Below are 11,414 nucleotides of genomic sequence, written 5' to 3'. Positions count from 1 at the left end.
TGATCTTCTCGAAGCAAGTTTTTTTGGAGGGGAGGAGGTGTGGTTTACCTAGTTTATTTTTAGCCAAGGCTCACTGGTATCTGTCCATTTCCTTAGTTGTTTCTTAACACACTTAATCTATAGATGCTAAACGTAAGCCTCCCCTTTCTCTGCCTCCTTCATTGGACCTTTTCTTGGCTTGCCAGGCTTCTCTGACAATACCACAAGAAAAGTTGGCTTAACAAGAGGAATTTATTGGCTTATGGTTCCAGAGGCTAGAAACCCAAAATCAAGGCCTCAGGAAGGCCATGCTTTCTCCCCAAATTCTGTTTCAGTCCTGCGCTGGCTTGTTGCAATGCTTGGGGTCCCTTGGCTTGTGTCTTGCCTCCTATTGCATAGTCATCTCTCTCCCTGTGTCTGGAATCCCAGTTTCTGCTGATTGCCACTTTTCCTTTGTGGACTTCTCTGCCTGTGTCCAAATTTCTCCTACTAAGTCTGATAGAGGACCCCAGGAATATGAGTTAAGGCCCAACTTAATCCCCTGGGACCACCTTTTAACTAAAAATAACATCCTATTTACACGAGTTCACACCCATGGGAATGTAGTTTAAGATTAAGAACATGTCTTTTGTTGGGGTACATAATTCACCTGCCACAGGTTTATTTCATTTATTTAGTTAGGTTATTCTTTTTAAAATTTTATATACAGTAAAATTTATGCTTTATCATGTACATAGCAATGGGGTGAGAAAAATATGTAGAATCATGTATCTCTCTCATGACATAGAAAATTTGACCACTCTCGCCCCAACAACAACAAAATTCCCTTATGCTTTGGACTTTTTATCCCTGTGCTGATTCCACACTGCATTAATTATTTTAGATTTATAACAAGACCTGATGCCTGAAGAGTGTGTCTTAGTTTGTTTTCTTTAATATAACTTGGGGATTCTTGATCCTTTGCACTTTTATGTACATATGCATATAAAATTGTGTCTCTGATTGGAATTGCATGGAACTGATAGATTGTCTTGCTATTTCTATAAACAATGTAAAGCACAGGGCTTACTGTTTGTTTTGAATTGTTACCTTTGTATGGTGTGTTATGACATTATCTTTTTTTTTAACATTTTATTTTTTTTAATTTCTCTCTCCTTCCTCCCCCCAACTTCTCCCCCTCCTTGTCTGCTCTCTGTGTACATTTTGCTGCGTATTCTTTTTTGTACACTTCTGTTGTCATCAGCAGCTTGGGTATCTGTGTTTGTTTTTGTTGTGTCATTTTGTTGTGTCAGCTCTCCGTGTGTGCGGCGCCATTCCTGGGCAGGCTGCACATTCGCGCTGGGCAGCTCTCCTTATGGGGCACAGTCCTTGCGCATGGGGCTCTGCTACGCGGGGGACACCCCTGCATGGCATGGCACTCCTTGTGCACATCCACACTGAGCATGGGCCAGCTCCACACAGGTCAAGGAGGCCCGGGGTTTGAACCGCGGACCTCCCATGTGGCAGGTGGATGCCCTAACCACTGAGCCAAGTCCACTTCCCTGCACATTATCTTTTATCTCTATAGCAAAGTGTTTAGACAGATATTAACTATCTATTTAATGGTGAAAATTCAGACTTCAGATGTTTCATTCTTTTATGCTAAAGGTTTAAGTAATCATCTTTCAGCTACCGACCCATAGTGGATGACATAGATGCTCAGTTTGAGGCCTATCTTCAAGAAGAACTGAAGATTAAACATTCTTTCTCTGACTACCATAATTCTCACATCCACATGTGTCTCTACTTCATTTCACCCACAGGACATTCTCTGAAGTCACTCGATCTATTAACCATGAAGAGCATTGACAATAAGGTATGGTTGGTACATCCACCAATATTTAAAAATTTAATGTTTATTTTGACATAACGATACATCTTGAAGTTATTTGCATACAGGTACCTGTTATTCTATAATATGACCACATATCTTAATTACATTTTTCTGTTAATCTTTAAAGTTTTTGTTACATTTCAACCTAACCTTAACTTTCAGAGAGATTTAAGTTTAAAATGATCAGATTGAAGAATGAGCTACAGTTTTTAAAAATCATGTTAAAAATATTTAATTTCTAAACATTTTTTAAATGAAAATTTACTTAATTTTTTCTGTGATTGGTAATGCAGATCATGGTCATTTGCCCATATTTTTAAAATCGAATTCATTATATGCTTCTATTATGTAAAAGGAGGAGGTTAAAGTCTAATGTTCAGTATATATATATTTGGGAAAGTATGTTTCATTTTACTAAGGAAACCTATTTTTTAATTTCTAAATCAAGAATACGTGTGGGTGTGGATATATGTGTGTTTGAGTGTGCATTCTCCAAAATTAACTCATTTAAGGTTTTTGTTTGTTTCTTTGTTTTTTGTTTTGTTGTCTTTTGTGTTATTCCTCGTTTCTTCTTTTAAAAATGGTTAAAGGCTGCTTTCTTATAACAAACTGCCCCCATGAATGTTTCCCTGGTTTGACCAAAGATGTGAAACAGGAAGTTTTCATAATCCTGGCTGCTGTCCTATCAGAGAGGATTCTGGATGCAAGGGCAGGCAAGGGCAGGCAAGGGCAGGCAGGCAGTTTCTGCTTTCTGTGTGGAAAGAAGGATTCATTCTGTCTAAGGTTTGGGACATATGTGAATTTTCTCTTGAAAGGCTGCAGCTTTAGCGAAATCTTGATGAAATTTATATGCGAGCTCCCCACTTAATTTTTTTAATCACTTAGGTTTTTTCATAATTCAGTTTGTATGAAATGTCACTGTATTAAATGTGCATGAAAATCAGAACATTCAACTTGGTAGTAATGGCTATACAGAAATAATGTATATACTTTATATATATCTTTATAGAGAGAGAGATCACAAAGTTTGCTGTTAAAGGAAACAGGTTTCTTAATATTCACTTTATCATTTATTAGAGTTTTGTGACCTTCAGGAAATGCCTTGAACTGTCTCAGGCTAAAAGCACATGCATGTGAAAAGAAAAGAAAGATAAGAGAAAGAAAGAATAAAAGAAAGAAAGAGAAATGAAGAGAGAGGGAAGGGAAAGGAAAGGAAGGGGAGGAAGGGGAGGGGAGAGAGGGGAAGGCAAGGGAAGAAGGCAAGGCAAGGGAAAAATTAAAGCAGGGCAGCAATTCAAGCTACCTGCTTTCAAAATCTGACCCCATCACTTGCTAGCTCTGTGATTTTGGGCAAATTATGAAGCCATGGTTTCTCCCTCTATACTATTTGTACAACTCTTCTTTAAGTCTGAAATTATTTCACATACAAACTTTAATGTATATCTTTTTTTCAACAGGGAGCAAATATATATATGGAGGCAACTGTCAAATTATCAGATTCTTTTCTGCACTCAACCCTGATGGGGAAAAAACTGCTCATTTCAACTTCATTCAGTTGAAGAAAGGAAAAGTTCTGAAGTTTGTTTCCCTTTATCAAAGAAGTCCTGCCTTTCATTATGTGTTGCTCAAACTGGAAAGAAACTTTGTAATTCATCTCAATTGTCACCATGCAGTTGAAAGAACTTAGATTCCTAATTAAAAAAAAGAGCTGCCGCAGTTACTTGATTGGTAGTCATTCAGTAGTCAAGGATGCAGAGTTTTATTTTAAATTTTCTGGGCAGCTTTTATCTCTAAGCCATATTCCAGAAATAGGAAATCTGCATCACGAGACCATTACTTAGAGGCCTGAGCAAGAGTCTGCCTTGCAGAGGGTGTCTCCTGCCTTCTCTTCCCAGTTGCTCAGTTCTTGCAATAGCTGCCTTTTGTTCCTCAAATCTGAACTACTGAGGCATTATTGTCATGAAAATTTCCTTTTACTTTGTGTTAATGATTTACCATTATGGAATGATATCTTTTACCACCTTTCTCACCAATACAATCCAAAACACTTAAGTTAGGCTTGAATTTACCTTAACAGTTGTATGCTCTTGACTGTGAAAGCTCTTAAATTAGATGTTATCATCAGACAAAATTATGAACATCTACAATTATAATATTGAAGCCCTGGCTCTGCCCACAGATTTTTAAATGTACGTACTTTGAGAAACCTAAAATAAGCAGTCTATCCAAAACTGATTTATAAATATTTCATCTATATTACAGAACTTGATATTGTGTCTTATGCTTTGGTAAGATAATGTCTTTTAACAGAAGTAAAATATATTTTGGAATTTGCATACTGTTATTTTCTACAGTGTTTAATTTTTAAGATGTAGATACATGAGGACACGAGTGATTAGACTGTAGACTTAGTATAAAAGTATGAATAAATTTCAACCTCAAACATATAATATATTCATATGTAAAAAGGAATTATCTCCATAATTGTTTAAAAAGTGCTGTGCACTAACATGCAAACATATATTCAGCCTTTAGAGTACGGTACCAAAAAAAAGACTATTTTTTTTTAGGGAATCTGTGGGAAAAAAAGCAAATCTACCTGCAAGAACATGTAGGTCTATGAAAATGGGGCATTGACTAAGATGGATTTATTGGAATAAGATGGCATGCATGAATGACAGGTAGAGGACAAATTTCATATATTCTACAGATTTGAGTAAAGATCTCTCATTCTGACTTTCTAGCACACAGTTTAATAAGAAATGAAATTGTTAATGAGTTAGAATACTTGACCCTACTGCTGACATTTTATTTACTCCTGATATGTTACAAGTATAAGAGAGCTTGAGAACAAGAGTAAGAAGGATGAGGTTTCTAAACCTGAATTCAGATAAATGATTAATATTCAAATAGCACTGATGGAGACACCATTGCATCTGCTGCAGACTGGGAGGGAGTCAGCTGTTGGTGGGAACCGTGGAGCCAGTGCCTGAGACTGTGGTACTTCCATGACTGCAAATGACCCCACAGTTGTAGAGAGTCCAAACTTGTTAAACATGGCTAAACTGAGTATTAAAGGACTCATTGAATCTGCTCTAAGTTTTGGCCACCCTTTGGATTCTGACTATCCCCCCTTTCAGCAGTTTATTATTGCTATGCAACATTATCTGAAGCACAGACTTGAAGTAAGAAAATCATTTTTGAATTAAAACAAAACCATCTGGGATTTCTTTGGAACTGGTGGAGGAGCTGTACCCAGAGGCAGAGGAAATAGGAGCCAGTGTCCAAAATTTACCTTGTCTTAACCACAGGCACTCAAGGAAATAGGTCATTATCATTAATTTGAGACAAATATAAGGCTTAGAGTGTTCAGATACCATAGCCAGATTTAATAGTGTGTTCCAAAAGATTTAAAGAAAAAGAAACTGGAAATTATGGTCTATCCAAAGGATCAAGACAAAAATTTCGGAAACCATCAATGAGGCAGACAAGATCTTGGAAATACTGGGCAAAGATTTAAAAAAAAATGATTCTCAGTATGCTCAAAGAGATAAAAGGTAACATGAAGAAATAACTAAAAAATATCAGGAAAACAATGAATGAACAATATGAAAATATCATTAAAGAGATAGAAGATTTTCAAAGGAAACAACAGAACTGCTGGCATTGAAGATTATAATAATTCAAATGAAAATTTCCCTGGAGGGTTTCAAGAGGAGAGTGGAGCTGGAAGAAGAAAGAATCAGTGGTCTTGAAGACAAGATAGTATAAATGATCCAGAGTGAGAAACAGAAAGATAAAAGAATTGAAAACATTAAACAGAGCCTAAGAGACCTGTGGGATACCATCAAGCACACCAATATATGCATTATAGGAGTCCCAGAAGGAGAAGAAATGGAGAAAAGGGCTCAAAGAATATTCAAAGAAATAATGACAGAAAACTTCACAAATTTAGTGAACAATATGATTATACAAATTCAAGAAGTTCAATGTACCCAGCAGGATAAAGTAGAAAAATGATCCAGACATACCATAGTCAAACTGCTAGAGAAAAGCTATGAGTTATGTACAAGGGAATCCTAATAAGATTAAGGGCCAGTTTCTCACCAAAAGCCATGGAGGACAGAAGACAGAGGGATGAAATATTTAAAGTGCTGAAAGAAAACATTGCCCTACAAGAATTTTAGGTTTGGAGAGACTGTTTTTCAAAAATGAGGAGGATATTAAGACATTCCCATATAATCAAAGGCTGAGGGAGTTATCACCATGAGACCTGCCCTTCAACCAATCCTAAGGGAAGTTCTTCAGACTGAAAGGAAAGGAAATTAGACAGTAAAGAGAAGTTGCATAAGAAATAAAGACTTCTGGTAATGGTAAACATTGGAGTAATTATAAATGCAAGCATTATTGTATTCTATTTTTTGCTATATAACTCTACTTTTTAATTCTTAAAGAACCTAAAATGCAGATGCATAAAAAGTTATAATAAATCCATGGTTTTGGACATTCAAAAAAAGAAAGCATTGATGATTTTGATGAAAAGCATTTTTAAAGGAAGGTATTTCTAGGAATGGCAGCCAGTGATTATCTAATTATAAAATTTATTGTCAGAGATGATAAGGTTTTGACTCTAAAAGCTATAGGATGGACAACAAATTCTCTATGATGAGATTTTATTTGACTACCTTCTTAATAGGCCAACATTATGCCAGTGATGGCCAAAGCAGATACAATATCTAAAAATAATTTACAAATGTTTAAGAGTAAGGTAATGTGTGAATTGGTCAGCAATGATCAAAATATACCAGTTCTCAATACATGATGAAACTACTGCTCAAATGAACTCCTTGATGAATGTAAGCTTCTAATTGTTGAATCTTAATCAAATTTTACACGTGGAAATGAAAATATAGTTTATAAGCAACAATATTAGCAACACATTATCACCAAAAACAAGGTAATTTTTTTCAAAGACTAGTATGGGAAAATGTTTTGTTTTCCTAATTTTGAAAAAAAAATTTTGGCTGAGAATCAATTCCTTTTTAACACCTTTTTTTCAGATAGAGTTCATATATCAAATGAATCCATTTGAAGTGTAGAGTTCAATGGTTTTCAATGCAGTCAAATATATGAGCAACCATCATCACAATTAATTTTAAATTTTCATCATCTAAAAAAGAAAATCCATACCTTTTAGCTATTCTACTTTTCTAGCTCTCCTTCCTCCCATCAGTCCTAGGCAATGATTAATCTAATAATTCTCTATATAGATTTTCCTGTTCTTTACATTTTAGGTGAATGAAGTCATATTAGGTTTTAGTTTTCTAGGCTGCTCAAGCAAATTCCTTGCAAAGGAATGACAAAAACAATGGGAATTTAATGGCTCACAGATTTGAGGCCAAGAAAGTCCCAATCAAACTGTCAACAAGGTGATGCTTTCTTCCTGAAGACCAGCATTCAGGGGCTGGCTGCCAGCCATCCTAGATCCTTGCCTCCTCTATCACATGTCACAGCACATGGTGGCCTCTCCTGCTTCATCAGTCTTTTTGGGTTCTGTTGAATTTCAGCTTCTTACTTCCATTTTTTTCTCTCTTTCTGTCTGAACTTCACTCTGCTGTTGAAGTTTCATACTCATGGGAATGGTTTAAGTTTCATACATTTTTCTGAGGTACATGCAGCTTCAAACAACCACATATAATACATTCGTTTTGTGACTGGTTTCTTTCACTTACTGTATTTTCAAGATTTATTCATATTGTCACATGTAAAAATACTTCATCCCTTTACTGGCCAAAAAATATTCCACATATGGATATACCAAATATCGCTTAACCATTCATCAGTTCATAGATGTTTGAGTTGTTTCTGCCTTTTGACTGTTATGAATAATGCTGTTAAAAACTTTCATGTACATGTTTTTGTGTGGACATGTTTTCATTTCTTTTGGGTATATGCCTAGGAGTGGAATATCTGCACCCTATGGTAACTCTATATTTAATTGTTAGAGGACCTGAGATAGTTTTCCAAAGTACCTGCATCATTTTTATTCCCATTGACAGTGTTTAAGGGTTTTCTGATTTCTTCACATCCTTGTCAACACTTGTTGTTATCTGACATTTTGATTCTAGCCATCCTAGTGGGCATGAAATGATAACTCATTGTGGTAGGGGTTTGCATTTTTGTGACAAAATAAGGATTTTGAACAACTTTTCATGAGTCTATTGGCTACTTTTATATCCTCCTTGGAGAAAAATCTATTGAGAGCCTTTGCCCAAGTGTTTTTAATTGAATTTTTGTCTTTTTATTTCTGAGTTGTAAGAGTTATTTATATATTATGTGATATATACATATATATCTCACATATATCAGAAATGTTTTGAAAACATTTTCTCCCATTCTGTCGTTGGTTTGTCTTTCTCACTTTCTTGATGGTGTCTGTAGCAGTTTGATATGGTTATGAATTGCAAAAATAGATATTGAATTCTGTTTTGCAATCTGGTCTGTACCTGGTAATGATAAAGTCATGATTAGGGTTTGATTGGGCCACATCATTAGGACTTTGAATCTCCACTCCTTTCATGGGTGGGAACTCACAGATAAAAGGCATGGCAAAGGACAAAGTTGGAAGGGTTTTTGATGTTGGAGTTTGATTCTGAAGCATTAAGTTGGAGACCTGGGAAATAAGCTCTTAGAGGAAAGAGAAGCCAGTCACAGGAAGAGTGGAACCCTGAGCCCAGGAAGAAGCAAGTCCTGGGAAGAAAGGAACCTTGAACCCAGACAGAAGCAAGACCGTGGAAGGGAGGAACCCAGGAAATATGAACCCTTGCAGCCATCGGCAGCCATCTTGCTCAAACATGTGAAAATAGATTTTGATGAGGGAAGTAACTTATGCTTTATGGCCTGGTATCTGTAAGCTCATACCCCAAATAAATTTCTTTATAAAAGCCAACCTAATTCTGGTATTTTGCATCAGCACCCCTTTGGCTGGCTAATACACTGTCCTTTGAAACACAAAAGTTTTAAAATTTTATGAAGTCCAATTTATTTTTTGTTTTGTTGCTTGTGTTTTGATGTCATTCCTAAGATTCTGTTTCCAAATCCAAGGTTATAAAAGTTTATTCTGATTTTCTTCTAACAGTTTTATCCTTTTGGTTCTTATATTTAGGTCTTTGGTATATTTTGAGTAAAATTTTGTATGTCATGTGAGCTAATGATCCAATATTATTCTTTTGCATGTGGCTGTACAGTTGTCCCACCATCATTTGTTTAAAAGACTATTCTTTCCCCCATTGAACGGTTTTGATAAGTTGATCATAGATATGGGTTTATTTCTAGACTCTCAATTCATTTCCACTGATCTGTATGTCTGTCTTTGTGCCAATTTCATATTGGCTTGATTATGAATGCTTTGTTGTTGGTTTTGAAATCAGAAAGTGCAAGTCCTTCAACTTAGTTCTTCTTTTACAAGATTGTTTTGGCTATTCTGGATCTTTTGCAATTCCATATGAATTTTAGAATCAGCTTGTCAATTTCTACAAAGAAGTAAGTTGAGATTCTAATAGGATTCTGTTGAAGGTATAGATTAGTTTGGGGAATATAGCCATCTTAAAACAAGCTAAGTCTCTGATTCATGGACAGGGAACGTTCTCCCAATTATTAAGATCTTTGAAAATTCCTTTTGACAATTTTATGTGGTTTTCAGAATATCAATTTTGCACTTCTGTGAAATTTATTCCTAAATATTTTATCATTTTTATGCTATTATAAATAGAATTGTTTTCTTTATATTATTTTTGGATTGTTCATTGCAGATGTATACAAATTCTATTGTGTGTGTGTGTGTATTGATCTTGTATTCTGCAACTATGCTGAACTCATTCATTAGGTCTAATAATATTTCATGAATTCCTTAGGTTTTCCTAGATACAATATCATGCCATCTGTGAATAGAGATGGTTTGACTTTTTTCTTTCTCTTACCTACTTGCCATGGCTAGAACATGAAGTGCAATGTTAAACAGAAATGGTGAAAGTGAATATACTTGTTTTTGTTTTTAATTTTAGGAAGGAAAACATCCAGTCTTTTCACCATTAACTCTGATGATAGCAGTTGATTTTTTTGCAGATTTCCTTAATGAGGTTGAGGAAGTTCCCTTCTATTCCTAGTTTGTTGAGAGATTTTTATCTTGAAAGGGCATTGGATTTTGTCAAATGCTTTTTCTGCATCAGTAGAGATGGTTATGTGATTTTGTTTTTTTCGTTTTACTCTTTTTATATGATATATTACATTAATGGATTTTTGGTGTTAAAGCAACCTTGTATTCCTAGAATAAATCCCATGTGGGCATACTATATAATTCTTTGCATTTTGCTGTTAATTACTAAATATAAATATTTAATACAATGTTTACTAATTTTAACCCTAGACATTTCCTTTGTATCAACCCTTCTATTCAGATAGACCAAACTATTTAACTACAGGCAGGCCATTGATCTATCTTGCCTATTTCTGATTCTGTAAACTATTCAAAGCCTTTTCCTTACCTAAAGTTTCTCTCCCTGCTTTGCTCATCATCCTCCCAGATCCAGCTTGGGTTATGCCTATTGTCCAGACTCCACCTCACTCTTAATGCTCTAAATTGCATTTAGACTTCATTAGAACGTATATGATACTGTTTTTGTAGTATTTTCAAGTATATATAATTTCTTAAACATTACCTTTGTTTTTGGGTAGAAAGATATCAGAAGAGAAATGATATATCTACTAAAAATCTATCTTTTTTGTATTCCCCGTAGCAGGATGCCTTGCTTTAAGCTCTGTTTGGTAGATAATTTTCAGAGTGTGTATGTGTTGATATTAATGAGTGTAGAAATCAGTGAGCTCATTCACTGCCCAATCTCCCCTGAAGCAGGGCAGATCTCTTTCTGAGTAAATTTAGTATGATATTCCAATCTCTGTTATTTCCATAACAATAATAAGAATAGCATAGTAATCCATATTGGTACTAAGGAATGCATTTATGTCATTGTTTCTTTCCAGGGACTTTTACCCTTTGCTGTGGTCGAGAGTATGAATGAAGTAAAAGTAGGAAAAATGATAGTCAGAGGCCACCAGTGCACTTGGGGAGTCATACAAGGGAGATATGATGAATGTGAGCAGGCTCAGAAATGATTATGATAATACGCTATGCTTGTCACCTCACCTGCTCAGAAAAGGACTTTAGCTTAAGGCAATTTTAGTAACTCTTGCTAAATTGCAAATTAAGTTACTAATAGGAGCACAGATTGCATTTCCAAATAAGCTAATGTTTATTTGACTATGATTCATTTTCATAAGAGTTTTCTGGATGGTGGTTTAAGCTAAAATTCACAGAGGCTGGGTAGAACTGCCCCTGTAAGCCCATCGTACCATGTGCATATTTTCTCTGCATATGTGTAAACCATGACATTCAGATGATTGGGAAAGATTTTGAGCAAAAGGAACTTTCACCCAAACTGGAGCATAAATACTGGTGTTTAACCATGCTGCATGAACTAATTGCTACCTAATTTATAAAGCATTC

At 35.3% G+C, this 11,414-nt stretch overlaps 1 protein-coding gene across 1 annotated transcript in view; it reads left to right on the top strand.

Annotated features, from left to right (window-relative positions):
- Positions 1–718: 718 nt before the first annotated feature.
- The window catches only part of LOC131275493 (septin-14-like), a 231,533-nt gene continuing 220,837 nt past the window's right edge, over positions 719–11,414 (top strand). The window contains 4 exon segments of the mRNA XM_071211464.1: positions 719–723; positions 1,648–1,834; positions 6,549–6,643; positions 6,645–6,708. Of these exon segments, the coding sequence (XP_071067565.1) occupies positions 719–723; positions 1,648–1,834; positions 6,549–6,643; positions 6,645–6,708 (351 nt within the window).

The sequence above is a fragment of the Dasypus novemcinctus genome, chromosome 23, assembly GCF_030445035.2.
Source record: "Dasypus novemcinctus isolate mDasNov1 chromosome 23, mDasNov1.1.hap2, whole genome shotgun sequence".
Taxonomy (NCBI): Eukaryota; Metazoa; Chordata; class Mammalia; order Cingulata; family Dasypodidae; genus Dasypus; species Dasypus novemcinctus.
Note: the sequence above shows the minus strand (reverse complement) of the source record. Positions and strands in the feature narration are given on the sequence as shown.